Source organism: Cariama cristata, unplaced genomic scaffold, assembly GCF_000690535.1.
Source record: "Cariama cristata isolate BGI_N322 unplaced genomic scaffold, ASM69053v1 scaffold7509, whole genome shotgun sequence".
Taxonomy (NCBI): domain Eukaryota; kingdom Metazoa; phylum Chordata; class Aves; order Cariamiformes; family Cariamidae; genus Cariama; species Cariama cristata.
In genome coordinates, this window is record NW_009633978.1 from 22,120 (window position 1) to 39,891 (window position 17,772).

General features: G+C 34.5%; 1 protein-coding gene across 2 annotated transcripts in view; it reads left to right on the top strand.

Annotated features, from left to right (window-relative positions):
• RPS6KA3 (ribosomal protein S6 kinase, 90kDa, polypeptide 3) overlaps window positions 1-17,772 on the top strand; it is a 64,514-nt gene that overhangs the window by 16,704 nt on the left and 30,038 nt on the right. Inside the window, exons 1-5 of one of the 2 annotated variants that reach the window (XM_009706981.1) lie at window positions 134-215; window positions 8,555-8,671; window positions 10,949-11,030; window positions 14,766-14,846; window positions 15,871-15,950. In XM_009706981.1, the coding sequence (XP_009705283.1) occupies window positions 177-215; window positions 8,555-8,671; window positions 10,949-11,030; window positions 14,766-14,846; window positions 15,871-15,950 (399 nt within the window). In that variant the 5' untranslated portion in view covers window positions 134-176. Of the gene's footprint in view, window positions 1-133; window positions 216-8,554; window positions 8,672-10,948; window positions 11,031-14,765; window positions 14,847-15,870; window positions 15,951-17,772 lie in introns of those variants that run through there. The other variant, XM_009706980.1, reaches the window with a different exon arrangement.

Genomic DNA, 17,772 nt, shown 5'->3' on the forward strand with positions numbered 1-17,772 from the left:
TTTTGACCTTTTTCCCTCCCTTCTCTCTCCCCACCCCCCAACTGTGTCTGACTTGCCTGACAGGAAGTTTTCTAATTGCCGGAACAGCTGGTCACAGCAAAAACGCCAGGGTTGGTCTTCCCTGCTAGACTTATGATCGCTCAGTCAGAAAATCTAAACATCATGATTTCTTAGTCATGTTTAAGTTTCTGACTCTACGTGTTCGTTCTATTCGGGTGAGCCTAGTTTCTTATTTATAAGAAAAAGAGGAGATTTTATTTTAATTAAACTTCTAATTTCAAAGCAATTTTAGTCTTTCACTGCTTTGGGATCAGTGCTGTTTGTATACAAAGCCATTTGTATTTTCTTTTTTTAAAAAAAAAAAGTTTGTAGTGTGCTCATGTTTTGTAGAAGTTTCTAAGGTACCTGTTGATAATTTAGCGTTATTGGGAAATTTTTACCCGTATGTAAATACTATAAAACTTAGGGTTTTTTTTCTCCAGGAAGGTATAAGCTTAGTTGTATGTTAAGTTTTCTCACTGAGTCTAGTTTTATTAAAATGTTTGTGTTTTTTAAATTAATACTTATTGGTTATTTTAGTAGTTACATTTTCATGTAGTACTTTAAACTGTAAAATATGGTTATGTGTGGAATGAGGTAAAATAACTCTTAAAAATAAGTCTTAAACTTACTTTTGAACATGGTATTCGGAATAGTGACACTCTTGCATTACAATTAATCTTATGGTTATTTCAACTTTTAAATGATAATTTAGTCATAGCAGACATTTAATTTCTACAATTTGTCTTGTTAAGCATATATTTAAACATAAAAGTTTTTTTTTTAAGTTGAGGAAAACCTCTAGTGGAGAATTGTATTATACCAAACACGTCTCTCCTCTATCATGATTCTCCTCCTATAAGTCTGCAAACACTTTTCAGTGGGGGAAAAAAAAACCAAAACCTTCTTGTGTACTGTCTTAGGATGTTAAGTGGGGCAGGTCTACTAATTTGTAAATAAGAGAGATAGTACTTTTAACACCTGCTAGTCTATGTACTGATTTAAACTTTGCAATATGTGTTAGCAAATGAAATTGAATTTGCTTGCCATAACTGAAACACTAAAACAAGACATGCGTGTAAAACAACAGAACGTAGGCTGCATTATATACCCTTTTTTAACGTAAACCTTGCAAAGTAAACATTTATCAACTCATGGTCCTGAATTATAGTTCTTTTCCACAGGCAACATGAAAGGTATTTCTTAGAAGTGTCTGATCAAAAAAATCATATTATTTTATCTACTTATGGCAGCTTGATTATATTGTCTTTTAGCATTCTGTTGATTTTAAAATGCTAAACAGTGCAGACCAAACTAAGGTTTTTCAGCCCATGTAAATTTTAGAGTATATTTAGGATATTATCTCAATAAAACAGGAATCATGGTTTTCATAGATTAGTGCTGAATATGCTCGTGGATTTTTTTTTAATTATTAAATTGTTGATTTATTTTTTTTAACCTTGAATTATTTTTTAATTGCAGTGCTCTGAAATGTTAGTGCTTACAAAATAGGAACAAAACTTATCAAAGTTATCGAGAAAAGAAAGTTCCATGCAATGCGTATTTTTTTCCAATGCTGCCATGCATAGTCTAGTTCGTGAGATAATTTTGTGGTGTTTGATCAAGAGACCTGCATTATAAAACTGCTTTTGCTGACCAACATTGAGCTTTTAAAATGGTTACAGCAATTACTCAGCTTTACCTGCTAAACAACCTACTGCTCACAGTTCCTTTGGGAAGGAAGGAGTAGGGTCCTACTTCTGTCCTGACCTTTGTATTTTGATTCTGAGGATGGAAAGCATCTTCAGAATTACCCTCCCAGCCTGGCCAGCCATATTTATCCTAAGGGCCTCATCTATCCTTTGACTTGTTGCTCTGGGACAGGACTCATTCTTCAAACTTCTTTCTTGCTTTGTCTGTAACACCAAAAGAATGGGAGGAGTTCAGTCTCAGTAACCAGGTCTACAGTCTTCATGGTGTGAGTTGGCTACCTGGAAAAAATGTGGACATAGACATCCTTCTAGATCTGAAAACTGTTATATTAGAAAACCAGGAATAGAAAAGAGTAGAAAATATAGAGAATAAGGAATAAATACAATGAATTTTTTCTTTATCATCTCTTTGCTTTGTTTTTCTCTTATTCTTAAGTTGCTAAAAAAACAAACAAACACACAAAAAACCGCCACACCCCACACACAAAAAAAACCCCCCCCCCACCCCCCCCCCCCCCCACACACCAGACTCACCAATTCAGTGTTCTTTTTGGATCGAGTAAAAAAAAACAAACCCTGAAACTAAACATTTGTAGTTTGCTTTTAGGAAATCTTATTTTCTGTCAAGTAAAATGGTAGATGCCATCTGCAACAAGTAATTTGATGTCAGTTGAAAGTATAAGTTTTTCCATCTTTTAGAAAGAAGCAAAGACATAAATTGTGGAAACCTGTATTTCTGACTTCAAATGTCCACGTTAATTAAACTTACTTCTGCTCTATTCTTGCTTTTCTTTGGTACTAGTGTAAAACAGACAACATATACAGAATATCCTTAAGTCAGCTTGACTTAATTTTGTGCATGGCAGTGCTTTGCTTTTTGTTGTATTAGAATAATAGCTACTTCAAAAGCAGCATTTTTAATCAGCTTTTTAGAACAATTGTTTATGTATGAGCATTTAAGTAATCATTAGTTTTGTTAAGTGACTCAAATTGGGTATCAGTCACAACTAAAGGGAATGGGTTTTTTATTCCATGGTTTAGCTCACTAACATTGCGTACTGCAGTATAGGAGATTGTGGAATGCTTGTTGGACATTGAATTTGTTTTTTTTTAAAAGGCAGCTTTGAATTTAAAGGTAGGAGTATAAGAAGTATAGAATTTATAAATGTGTATAGAATATGTCTGAGATTTTTTTTTAAATACCTAGACTGGTGCACCCCTCACATTTTTAACTCCCGCTTTTCCCTTAATAAAGATTTCTATAAGCCCTGATACAAAAGTAATTGGTTTTCAGTTTGTTGGCTCTTTTTTACTTCAAAAAGCAGAGCTCATGTGGGTTTCATTTCTTCAGGTAATTCATCCAGAAAATTCGTCCTACATTCATAACAAGTTAGGAAAGTGAAAATGCATCTAGGAGACTTCCTGACTTAAGGGAGGGGAGGAAAAGGAAGTTATGTATATGAGCTAGGGAACTGCGCCAACACTGAGTCATCCTTTTAAGATCACTTGATATCCAATAAGCTTACTGTCCTTAAAGGACATAACTGCTTTATGTAACTTCAGCATAGTTAAGGTTAATATCATAAGGTTGATATCATAGTCAATATTTCAGAAATAGTTTCTGTTTCATTACAGGAATCAACATTATTCTGCCTGTGATAGACAGAAAAATATTTTGCCAAATACAGCAATGTCCAGCTGAGGTCTGAGAAGTGCAATGAAGGCTAACAAAGTAGTAAAAGGAAACCTGCAACTGTGGTTGGAGCAGTGTTAAGTAACTTGCTGGGGAATCAATTTTTCAGGTTTCAGCCTTATCTTCACTTGTACTGAATGTACACGTGCCTCTAGAACAGGCATTTGCCCAGAGGAAGAAAAACATTCCTGAAAAAAGACATTGAGAGAGGTGAAAACAAAGCTGCCACTTCTGTAATGAAAGATGGAAAAATCTATGTAGCTACATGCCTAATACTAACAAATGAAAACTGGTAAAAGCATTATTTTTGCTACTACTCAACTTTAAAATGGAAAATAAGATTGCAAATAGCTCTTTATTCATTGGATTTGCTGTATTTTAAAGTTGTATGGTCAGTAGTATAAACTCTGATACAGCAGTGAGTTTGTCAGATTTGTTAAAATTCATTAAGTGCAGTTGAACAGTATTACAGGGAAGCACACTGTGAACTGTCCTTTACACTGATAGAAATGACTATTAGCTTTCTTGTAGGAAAAAAGGTTGCACTTTAATACTGTTGAAATATTTGTGTCTTTATTTCAGAAACTTAATTCTAAAATTTATTTTAGGGCTGTCATCTTATCTTGAAAGGTGGCTAATGTTTGAGGAGGATATTCACCAATACTGACGATATAGATCTGACCTAGTTGTTGTGATTAAAACTGACAGAAAGAGTTCTTTTGCTCTCTCATTCTGGTTCCTGACTGTATAGAAGTTGAAATTGCAGAATTACGAACTTTCCTAATGGTGATTCTGGCTGTTTCTCATGTGTGAATTATCACCACATAAAATAAATATATAAAATGGAATTTAATCCATTTTAAAATGTTATTTTAGACCGAAATTATTCATGAAACAGTTCCTGGAAGAATTTCTGGTGGGATTCCACCAACTGTCACCCTTGGTGCTGCTGAATCCTAATTTTTATTCTTTTTTTTTCCTTTAGCTTTCCTCTTTTAGATTTGATTTGTCTGTGGAATATAGTCCATTCAGTGTTCTTTGCTATGTATGTATGTATGGATTCCTGTGCATAGACACGTACTATGAGGTACATTACTAAGAGCTTACTTATACCAAGATACTTACTGAGCAGAATAGTTCTGATTTGCAAACTATATCAGTACAGGAAGTTATTCTGAAATAGTGGTGTTTTAAATTCATACCCAAACTTGTTTGTCACTGATTTCCCTTCTAGGCCACTGTTAATTTAACACTATTATACTGTTAAGGAAATGTTAAGGAAACTCAGAGTAATGTTACCTTCTGTTTGTTTCCTTGTATTCTATATTTAGTTTCAGGATAAGGGAAGCCAGTAGCAACCACTTTAAGTTGACTAACACTCGTTTCTTTTGTTTGGTTTGTTTTTTTTTAATGTGGCTTTCTGAGACAGTTTTACTTTCTAGTGTGAAGAAGGCCTTAAGAGAGAGCTGTGTGGCTAGAAAAATAAATTTATGTCTTGGGACTTTTATTTAGACATTGCTGCAGTATAAGACTTGAGAAAAGGGAGCTTTCCAAGCTTATAAATAACAGAAATAAAATACAGGCAGTAGGGTGTAGTTGTAACTGGAAAGAAGATCCTGCCATTTCAACAGCCAGATCACTGGTGAGTGAGTATCTGTAGTGGTGTGAAAGTTGTCATGGAGTGGGAGAAAGGAGAGGAGGACCAGAGTCTTTCAGCACCCTATACATAATCTCATTTAATTTGAATTAATCACATGGGACAAATGTTTTTTCCAAATATCAGGGAATGATCAGAGGCAGAGCTTAAGACAAATTCAGTACCAGACTGAACGGCTGACTTCTATTCCAGCTTACTGTAAGATGGCATCTGTCAACTAATATCAATTGGTGCTGTTGGCTGGGGAAGAGATCTCTTTTTACAGTGTGAAAGGCTTTGTATTTTAATTCAGATAGATAGTGGGTACAGTGAGGGTTGATTACTTCTGCATGTAATTCGCATTTATATAAAAGGCTTAGCTTTTATATTTTTAACTGCATTTGCAAAATACTATTTAGGTTAAAATAACAGACATTTGACACTTGTGTCAGAAAACGCAACTGCAGATTTGTGGGTAATTATTCATCATAAATCTTGCTCCCAAACATATGTTATGGATAAGCTGCTAAAGTAGAATATGATCTGAGTTCCATTTTGTTTGAAACAGAGTTATGTTAGGTCTGCCTTATAAGGGACTGAATAGTATCTGAACCCTGAGAAAATGTGAAGACTGGGAATATTCTCTTAGTACCAGGAATGTGAAGTGGTGGTTTGGGTTTTGGTTTCGGGTTTTTTTTTTTGGTTTGGTTTTGGTTTTTTGTTTTGTTTTTCATTTTGGTTTTAGTTTGTTTGTTTGTTTAGAGGATGCCCAGAATAACCACTGAAAAGCTGATTGCATAATAATTGCATTGCATTAAAAAATAGTTTTTGTTTGTGTATAGAGGACAAGTTAATATCTTCTTCTTTTCTTGTTTTTGTTACATTTTGTAATGCTTTTAAAGCAATGTGTCCACCTGATCACTTTGTGTCCCTGAATCTGAGTAGGTAACAGAAAGATTTGAGGAAGTTCTGTTTCACACGTTTTTTTACTTTCCCAAGATTGCCAGGGAGCTAATAGATCAAACAGTTAAGCAGAAATGAATCAAAGTGTCCGAAGTAATGTGTACTTGGCAATCTGTTCCGTTGTGCTGTTTCTCCCTTGGGATTCTCCAAGATTGCAGTGGGTAGTTTAAGTCGTGTGTAATCCAACTGATCATATACTAATTTAAAAGATGAAAATACAGATGTCCACCAGCAAATAATTTGTTGGACAAGTAGAAGGAATCAATTTTTCTTTCAAACTCTGTAAAAATTCAGCCTTGAGTTAATGACAGTGGCATTTTCTCCTGAAAGGAAAAATGAGTTTAGGTTTATTAGGAGTAGTACACAGCATGCATACATGCACACGCATGCAAAATTTTGGCTGTCTTACAATGGAAATTGGCACCTATCCTTACTGGTCATCTTAGTTTTAGAACACTCAAGACAAATCCAAGTTCTTTATATTAAAATATCTTTTTCATGTTCTGATTTAAAAAGTTGCCAGGATATTCTGTGCACCATTCCAAAGTGTACATTGGAATTTTTTTATATACGGACACAGTCTCTAACACATACATGCTCAGGATTTGTTGCTTGTAGTCTTGTTGGAATCTTTTGAAAAGAGAGTCTTCTGAAAGAGAAATGTTGATCTAGGAGAAGCATGTGTTTGAGCATGCTGATGTGTGTGGACAGTTGCTGTGTACTTGTACATGGTACTATAATGACCAGGTACAAAAGCATACTTTCAGTAATAATTCATGCACGTAAATTTTGCTGAATACTTGAAAAATATATATGTGCTTCAGAAGCACAGCTTTAGAACACTGCCTCTATTCCCCCATCACTAGAACTAATTAGTGTACATTTTGGTGCATATAGATAAAGGGAAAGTCTGGAGCAGGGAAGACATACCCTTGGTGGAAAATGGTTAGGTTAGAGAATACTTAAGCAAACTGGGTGTATGTAAGTCCATGGGCCCAGTTAGGATGCACACATGAGTGCTGAGGGACCTGGCAGATGTCATTGCGAGGCCACTCTTTATTATCTTACAATGATCATTGTGACTGGGAGAGGTGTCCGAGGACTGAAGGAAAGCAAATGTCACGACTGTCTTCAAAAAGGGCAAGGAGGAGGGCCCAGGAAACTGCAGGATGGTCAGCCACACCTTGATCCCTGGGAAGGTGATGGAACAACTCTAATCCTGGAAACCATTCTATGTGTATGAAGGACAAAAATGTAACTGGGGTTAGTCAGCATGTAGTCACAAAGCTGAAACAATGTCTGACCTAAAGGGAAGGTGCAAAGAGGACAGAGACAGTCTATTTTCAGCAGTGCCCAGTGGAGGACCAGAGGCAATGGTCACAAACGGAAACACAGGAGGTTCCATCTGAACATCAGGAAATGCTTTTTCAATCTGAGGGTGACCGAGCCCTGGCATAGGCTACTGTGGGAGGTTGTGGAGTCTCCATCCTTGGAGATATTTAGAAGTTGCTTGGACATGGTCCTGGGCAACTGGCTTTAGGTGGCCCTGCTTGAGCAGGGTGTTTGGACGAGATGACCTCCAGAGGTGCCTTCCAACCTCAACCAGTCTGTGATTCTGTGAAATAGATCTGAGAGTTCCTCATCAAATACAGGAAAAGTATTCTCAAGTTTTTTTTATTCACTATACCCCATAGAAGAAATAGAAAGAGAATGCACAGAAAGTTGAAATTGTAGTTAGTATATTTGCATTATGTAAATTAACTTGCAATCCAACCTAAGCAGCCCTGACTGTGTGTAATGTGTAGATAGTTCTTCAGATAACATTGATAAGAATGTAGTTTTTTACTTACTTTTGAACAGTTGCTGATAAGTTCTGAAATTCTTTCATTGTGTGGCAAGGAGTGTTGCTTTTCAGGGCGTTTTAAAATTCTGTGCAGAAAATACTGAATTAAGTGCAGAGCACAGAAAGACTAGAAAATCCACTGCACTTTAGAGCTTTCTGGTGACTGGTTTCTCACAGAAGGGGGAATAGCTGAAGACTGGCAGCTTTTATAGAATGACTCTCCTTGTGAAAAGAGGCAATGGCATTCTTCTCACCAGAATTTTCTAGGTGTGCTTTGAGAGGACTAAATTCTTAAGAAGATTGATATCTATTAATGGGCTGTGAATCAGGAACTGAGGTTATGAACCAAACAATATGGGCCTAAGCAGAAAAGCTTGGGAATCACTGACTTGTTTTGTCAACTCTGTTATTGTCTGGATTCTGATGCATCCCTAAAAGTTTAAACTACATCATTACTGAACTAATACTGCGTTTTGTAACAGATACAATTTTTTTGTGTGTGTCTTAGTTATGAAAATAGTGTTGCTCAGGAGTTTTTATCTACATTTGGGAGCATGTAGTTGGTTGGATTCAGTGGCACTGGTATTTTTCAACATATTGTAAATTTATAAACACTTTAGGAAGATGCACCACTAATGTAATTTTATTCCACTCTTTTCCTCTGTCAGGAAGAAGGCAATATCAAAGAAATTGCAATAACTCACCATGTAAAGGAAGGACATGAGAAAGCAGACCCTTCACAGTTTGAACTTCTGAAAGTACTAGGACAAGGATCCTTTGGAAAGGTTGGTAACTGAACTCTTGTGGAGACAATTACTCAGGAACATAGCATTGAATAATATTAGGAGTGAAATATTTAGAATAGCCACTGTCTTGCATTAAGGCAATGTTGCAAGTGAAAACTGCTTTCTAAATTAGTGCCAAATAGCCACTGTAATTGTGGCAGGTCATTTTAAAGCAGTAAATTTTTTTCTAGTTTGTATGATATGTAGATCTCGAAGTTCCATGGAAAAATTGGCTTTATGTGAAAAAATTGGGTATTCACTGTTAAAATGGAATGTAATTTTTCTATAACTACTACTCTTCTATGTTTGAGGGGGCAAGGGTTGAAAGGGTTTTTTGGTAAGTATTCCTAGTTGCTAACTTGCTAATGGTAGGTCATCACCAGTACAGAAGCTATAGGCAGAATTTCTTTTTGTAGCAGATTGTAATTGTAAAGAACAAATTTTAGGCAATAATGGCTACTGAATTAAACATGATATACCCTAGTCATCTTCATACTAGGCATTATCTGTCATAATTTGGCTAAGGCATAACGTACCTTGATATTTATGTGAAGATCTGTTAAAGACTTAATGTTTTTAGTGAGTACTGTCCACGCTGAGATCTCATTAGGTGTACATGATTCATACTTTAGTTGTCCAAACTTGGAAGCAAAACATTAACTTCATGTGGCAAGACAGATCATTGAGGCAGAATGGAATATGCAGTGTAAGACAACAGAGCCTTTACATCCATTTTCAGCCTTAATTGCAGTTCTGAATGTGATGTTAAGCTCTAGCATATAATGCCAAATCCATCTTGGATATGGGAGAAAGCAAAAATAATCGATCCAATTCTGTCTTGCTGGTAGGAAGTTACTGTTAGTCACATTATTGGAGTAGCAGTTCCAGTTAAGCTTGGAAATCTAGATGTTTAGAAACTATAAAATTTTGTACTCAAACTAGTAAGAATTTACTGAGAAACCTGATTCCAAAGGTGGTTTCCTATGTTGTTTGATTTCATCCAGAGTCATAACCAAGTTTTTATTTGGAAATATTCAGATCAGGAGAAGTAAATCATTCAGGGGCAAGGAAATGTAAGCTAATAAAAGATAATTTCAACAATCCCTTTTATTTTATTGATGTTACTAAATTCAGTGCTGTAACGGGGGGAGGAGGGGGCATAAGTTTTGAAAAAGCAAAAATAATTAACTGTCTAGCTGACTCAAAGTATTGCAGAAATGCTAATCTTGTCCTCAGTTGTTTTAGTCTTTATGCAAAAAGGATTAATATTACAAAACCCATAATCTCTTTTTTCTAATAATTTGGGAAGATGTTGCTACTTCCCATTCAGTTTAAAAGACTAATTCTGCATGCTTTTCAAGGTGTCTTGATGTTTTGGTAATCTCTGGAGAATGCAAAGGGATGTTAATGTAAGTGAGAACCGGATACAAAAGCAGACATAAAACTAATTTCGTATAACACATTTAACATTCTCATATACCACAACATGTCTCTATGCTTTTTCATAAATAACCGGAAAACCTGTGGCAGGTATATTTTTTCCTTCTTCATTTCTACATCTAAAATTTGGCTCTACTGGAATTCATTTTGTATTAAGGATATTAAAAACAATCCCACTCAAGAAATCCCGTTACATTAAAGAAGGAAATGAAACACACTTTAATTGAGGCTGATTGTCCTTTATTGGAATGTGCAAAACTCATCCGAAGCTTGTCATAAAAAAATTAGTTTTTGTGATACAAAAAGTTGGTTCTTATAATTTTATAGGTTATTTTTTAAAAAATTATTTTGTTATGCATTGATTCATATAGTTTTCTGGATCAACTTTTGTACGCACATTTATCTTCATATCTGACAATTATTTGATTAGCACTTTTGCTATGCCATCTTATGAATTTTAATAAGACAGAACTATTTAGAGATGAATATTAAAAAGCTGAATGTGTTTCAAATTTGTCTCAACTTCTGAGAGAATCCAAATGAATCCTTTCTTTTACTCACTGAAATCAATTAACTTAAACCAAAATTAATTTGGCAGACTTCCTTGAATGAACCTTTTAGATTATGAAATGAAGGAATAGTAGGAAAAAATGCAAAGAAATTTTTGTTTGGCTTTGCAGAATCTAAAACTGTCGAAGAAGCTAAAAATAGTATTGGGAGGAATAACAAGTTGAGTTTCATTGAAATACTACTTGACTACTTGAATTTCATAGGAGAATATATTGATCTGACTTGCCTTTATTTTCTTGTAAAAGTTCTTTCTAATTTTCAATGCAGGTCTTTCTTGTCAAAAAAATCTCAGGCTCAGATGCTAGACAGCTTTATGCAATGAAGGTATTGAAAAAGGCCACCCTGAAAGGTAAGCATTGTTCAGAGAGGAAAGAAAAAAAGAGAAATCAGGGACATTATACCAGAACTTAATCTTTACCCTGATGCTGTTCTACAGATCGTGTCTTAGAACTTTCTTCTATTGAACATCAAATAGCAGAATACACTGCCTTGTATTGTAAACCCAGAAGGATTAAGTGAACAGTACTATATTGATAGTTATATGGGCAAGTAGGTTCCTTTCCATGCTAAGTTTATTATGTGACGGTGGTTTAATAGCGTAGTTGTGTTATATGTGGCAACTGACTTGCTCCTCAGCTGTTATTTGAAACCTAATATCCCTCCTTTTTTCATTTGCTGTGTGTCACCAAGGATACAGTTAATGCCTTTTGCTCAGTTTACATTTAGGTCATGATATTTAAAAGTGCATTATATCAGCTGTTTTATTCTAAAAGTTCTAAGCACAGGAGTTTAAGTCTTTCTTTAAAACAGAAGCATACAGTACGTTTTCCCAAACCTTTTGGCACTTGCTCTAGATGTAGAATATATTTGATAAAATCTTAAGTTAATCTTCTAAGTTGAGCAAAAATGAGTTGCAACTCGTTTTGTTTCTTGGGTGGTTTTGGTCTTGAATGGTACCAATAACAAAATAAGTCTAAACCTGGACAATCTTGATTCTGTTCTGGAGAATTCTGTAAGAAAAGAGAAGTTATGTATTTTTTTATGGTAGATTAAAGTGAAAGTGATCTTTCACACTAATCCCTTAACGAGAAAGCGTATTTGTTGCTTTATGGTACTGTTTAATACTTCTGTCTATTTGTAGTTCTTTCAACTCATGACTCAACTGAAATTGCAATGATAATTTTGAGATAGTTCCAACAACTTGTAGTACTTCAACTATGTTATTGATCATTATATTGATTTGCAATTTTAACATACAGTTTCATCTGAAAATATTTATAGAATATGGAGGGAACAAAAACTCACATTGAACTGCGAACTTCTGCTAAAATGTTGAACCTGAAATTTTTCTGCTTAAGATCTAGTGCTGAATATCTATCTCACAAATCTCGTTATGTATCACTTTCACTTAAAACTATTACAGAGGGTGTGTTTTTGAACAGTTTCCTATAGTTTGATTCCTCTGTGTTTTGTGGCACATGTTATTCTCATTGTTTACTTCCTGTTTTTCTGAAATTTTATTTCAACTTACTTAAGGTACTTTGATATCCTCAATAGCCTTTCATTCTCCAGCCTGTTAATAGCTCAGGACTGGAGTCAAAGGTCATTCAGCAGTTGCATTTTTAAGATGTTTGAGGGCTTCTCTCCATCACCTTTTGATTGTGGTTTAATCTTGCATGTAAAAATTACAGTCCAAACTGTGGACCTAATTTTGCCTACAGATGGCAGAGACTGATAAATACTGAAATTGGAAGCTTGACTTTTCTTTCGAAAAGGAGACTCTTTGAGGCAGTAAGAACTCAAGGATGCAAAAGTCTTGAGCAGAAAGGCATCACTAGCAGGTGGATGCCACACTTTTCAACACTTTGTATCTGAATTTTCAGATGCTTTTGAGTGTCTTTTGGTTGCAATTGTTATTTTAGGAACAGTGATGTTGCAAGCAAGTGAAGGTTACTGTTGAAATCTTAGTATGAAATTAACTGAAATAACTCCTTTTTCCCATAATTGCAACATTTTTTGAGATCTAACATTGTAATTTTAAATAACACAATGTATTACTTGATTTGTCTAAGGTTCTTTAGCTCTTTCCAATCCATTTCATAGTTACTTTGTGTTCTAAAATTAAAGAGAAAAATGCCCTTTAAAACTGCTTCTTAATCGAAGATGATGTGCATGATTCACAAATCAAATTTAGAAACAATATTTTGTAGGAATGTAACTATATTATCTAGAACACATTGATGTAACTGCACCGTCCAACCTTTTAATGTTTAGAGCAAATCCAAGAATATACACATACAACTTTGTTTAGTGCAGAGACTAGTTTATTAATGCACTCTGATAGAAGGTATCATCTTTCAGTGCCCCTTTATGATGGAGAGAGATTGAGAGAGAGAAACAGGGTCAAATCATTGCTAAAGAGTCTGGCATCAAGTGTATTAAGAAAAATCAATACATCCAGCAGTACATGTATGGAAACTATAGTCAACAGAAGTCTTCTTTTCAGAAAGAAGGCTTGCTATACATGTAACTGTTTTATATCTATAGGCACTTAAAAGTCCTTTGAATTTTTTTTCTCTACTGAATCTGCCTGAAAAAAGAATATTCTGAATTTCAATTTTGTAATTCAGGTGAACCCAGGGAACAGTGAAATCGTACAACTATCTTGTGACGTTTTCATTACTTTAGATGTAAGGGTCAAATTCAAATGTGATGTTTGCTCCATCTTTCATGAGCATTTATTTCATGTGCTTCCATTTTTAGGAATCGGTTCTGCAGGGAGATGAAAACTTGATTAATTTATTCATGAAAATGTATCTATAACTTTTTCACAAGTACCTGTGTTATTGTAAGTGCTTCTTTCTGGAAAAAGATAGTTCAACTTCTAAAAGACCGTTCTGCTTCTTGGGTTTTTTTGCCTGCCTTGTTATGTTTTAATATCTGAGAACTGTGGCTGGTTAACTGTACTAGGAATGCTGACAACTTAAACTTTGGACTGGAATTCGTTGCTCTGGAGTGCTTCCTTCAAAAAGTTGTGATGTTTGGGAAAGGGGCAGTAACAACTTGTAGAATAAGGAAGAGAAAGAGAAATGCAACATCTTAAACCATCGTAGCAAACTTTACTAGCTCTCATCTGTAAGAGTTCTGAATTTTGTCTGTGTCCTGGCTGATTTGGAGCTTCAGATGGGAACCGGGCACTGACTGAAGTGGCAAGGGAGTTGCCTAGGACAGCTGAAGGAGGTGCTATGCTCAGCTGACCGACCTGCCTGTATTCATGGATTGCCAGCCCCATATGTGGGGCTTCTGCATGTGATGCTCATTTAATTTAATCTGTAGTGGCACAGGAGCAGAAACATGTCCCATTCTGAGCCACCACGGTTGGACAGCACAGGCAGCTTGAGTAGCATTTCCTTCTGATGTCTGATATAGTCCTCCATCTGCACATTTACTCTCAGTAAACCTTTTTAAAATCAAAAAGGTTGTCTGAAGTACACAGTATGGTGAATGAATATTCTTTTTATTGTAAGTTTATAATAAAGGAAGAAAATAAAACAAAATTTCCCTTCCAAATCGTGAAGGTACTTAATATCTTAATAGTGCAAGATACTTGAATGAGTTAAACCCATACAGGAATCTTTATGATAGTATAATTGTATGTATGTTGTAAGTTTGTTTTGCTATAACTTTAATTCTCCCTACTTTTCAACAGTAGAGAAAATGGCTATGTTCTCTATAAATAGCTGTGGCAGTTTTGCTCTACTGTTTAAAAGGTTAACTAAGTACAGGGCAGACTGTGAAGAGTGGTTATGCTTTCTCATGTGCTTTTCTTACATTTATTACCCAGTGTTAGATTTAGTAATAGCAGAGACTGAAGAAAATTGAAATGCATAAAGAGATTTATCAGAAAACTGCACTGTGAAATACATTCTCTCTCAAATCTCTTCTGTGTAAAGTATAGTGACCTGCAGACAGTTGTAATACTACTGGATACAATGTGAAGTGCATCAGGAGACATAGGAGAAATACTAATGCATAATGTAAATTTTTTAAATTTTTTTTTTATCTTGCTCATGTTCTGTTGTAGTTCGAGATCGGGTTCGAACAAAAATGGAGCGTGATATCCTAGTAGAAGTTAACCATCCTTTTATTGTCAAGTTACATTACGGTGAGTTGCAGAAAAATTCATTTTTATATTGTAAAAGTGAATGCTTGTCAAGGTAGTACCTAATATTTGCTTTGTGATTCAGGGAATTATAGAAAATTAGTGTGCTCTCTCCTGATTTTGCAAAGACTTGCTGTGCAGTAATTCTCATGCAAAGTAAGCACATGACTAACTTTATGCGTAGTGTTAAATCCTCATAGGACTGAGAGTCTGTAGCCCTTTGTGTTATCAAAAAGCGGTTATCTATTTATGTCTAGCCATTCTTTTGCAAAACCTCTTATCTTTTGTATATGTCATTCACTTGTTGTTTTAAACTATTTCTTACCCTTGCTTTATTTACTCTATGGAAAACACAGGCAATAGCATTACTTCCAGTTGCATCAAAATTGGTGGGAATATGCCTTTTAATTTTAATAGTATGGGCAGCCATAAAAAAAATTTTGATGAGGAGGGGGAAGGAAATCAGTACTTTTAACATGCAGAAAGTAAACTGAAGAAAGATAGAGAACAGTTTCTGTTCATTTTTTTTCAAGTTCATATTTTTCTTTTAGGATCCAGTTTTTCCTATAGTTCAAATCTCAGATCTCTATCAGTCTCTGATGCGGCTTAAATAATTTAGCTTTCACTATTTTACTTCTCACTCTTTTGCAAACTAGACTAGGTCTCCCTGTTAAACTGAGTTTCCAGAGGTTTTAGAATATGTGCATTAGTTACTAATTTGTCCTTTTAAATCTAGGCTTTTTACTTCTAAAATCTGGAATGAAATGCTGACTAACCTCAGTCTAGTTTATTATTTTTTTTTTTTTTAGAGATTCCACTGGTGATTTGTTTTACTTTCACATGGCATGGGAGTTACTTGGTCCGTGATAGAGGAACAGTTACTTAATTCATTTAAATAAATTTTTCCACAAAGGAGGAAGAAGAATTCATTTTAATAGTGAAAATAAGGGTGAATTATTGGGTGTGTTATTCTTCTGATTATGGGTAAAATTAGATGATGTTTAATTTTTTTAATTGATCTTTTCAGCTTTTCAAACAGAAGGGAAGCTATATCTTATTTTGGATTTTCTCAGGGGAGGAGACTTGTTTACACGTTTATCCAAAGAGGTAAACTTTTTTAATTTGAAAATTGTCTATTGATAAAATTTGACTATAAATTGCCTATATTAGGAGAGTTTACTTTTTAAATTCTGTTTTCACTGAATAAAATTTTTAATATTTTTTTTTTAACCAGCTAGGTTTTTTGTTGGGTTTTTTGCACAAAGTAGTCGCTTCATGAAAATGCTGTTGGTAATTTTACGTTGTTTCTGAAAAAAGGCTTAGACAGACTTTGCTGCTTTTTACACCTTGCAAAATTTTCTTCTCCTATAGCTACCATGTTTAAAGATGAGTCTCAGCACATGGATTTATATAAAGTAGTTGTATTCAAATTAACTGATTTATGTCTGGTTTTAATATCCAGAATTTGGTGTTAGATAGATTTAAATTTTTTTTAATTATTTACATATAAACACAAAATTACATTATTTATAAATATTAGAAAAGCAAGAATTGTGTTCCACTTATTTTAGTAATTTTCCAAACACAAACGCTTTGCCTCTGTCATGCTGGTGATATCTCTGTGGAGATATGTGAAATAATGACTTTGAAAAGTTTGATTACCTCAAACTGATTTCGTTATAACACCAAAAATAAATGCTAACATTTCATATATCTCAACTTGATATAATTTTTTTTTTACATCACTCATGCAAAAGCTTCCAATACATGGTAGGATAGAGATGTAAATATATCTAATGTATATCTGTTAACCAGAACTTGTAATTGTAGCTGCCTTCCATTTTCCCTTGCTACAGAGTATCTGGGGCAGTTGGATCACCACTAGAATGCTATATGGTTACTAAGAGGAAAGTAGAATGCAATGCATTTTGTGTATAGATTATATCATCATTTCTGTGTTGACCACATAAATTATTATATTTAATTTAGTGAAGCCCTCTGTTTAAAGTTGCTTCTTTTAGTTTGTTTTGCTACAGATAAGTAGAAAGTTATTAGTACTCTAAAACTGAGATACTTTTTTCTTAAAATCCATAGTTCTTTCTTGATTCCCAAGAAAGAATGTATATTGTTTTCTGCTGATGACTTTTTCATCTTGAGCTACTCAAATTTTATAGATTTAATATGGTTAGATAAGAAATATTCATTATAGGTACCTGAATCTAAGCTAATTGTTCGTAACTGATGGAGTGAAGTAGTCATGCTGGATGCAATTAATGTCATCCTTATATCAATTCGTATGATTTTAAAATAGATTGGATGAACTGCAGCCTCAAAGTTCCTGCTTTTCCCCATTGACTACAAAGGGGAAAGTGATTAATTCAGAGCTAGATGTCTACACTGCAGATGTTTAAGGTTGGGAGAGATGAATTCTATGCAATTTTTTTAAAGAACATAGTGTGGGTGTATTATCATCCTCATGGGATCTTTCATTATTTGAGCTTTTAAATGTTTCTTATAGGGATTTCCCTTCTTGAATGTGCATGTGCTAAATATTGGCTCTTTTGCAGAAGTAACATCAGCAACAACCTTTTATACAAGCTTTGATATCACTTTGTCTCTTTAAACTACTAAGGGGAGAGTATATTATATTCTCCGTTCTTGACTCTTGCTGAAAATAATGTTCGTCTGTGTTCCCCATTGCCATTCTTTTTTCAGGTCCATATGCTATATCTAAAGATAATTAGTCTGGAATTCTGAGGGGAAAAAAAAAAAAGGTTGAGTAGTAACTGAGGTAGACTCAAATCATGCAGGATTTTTTTTTTTTATCCTTTTCTAAATTCTCAGAAAAGTTTAATTTTAATGTTTTCTGTCAGTGGATCACAACAATTGTTGATATAATTGGGACAACATGTTCATTTCATTGAATGTA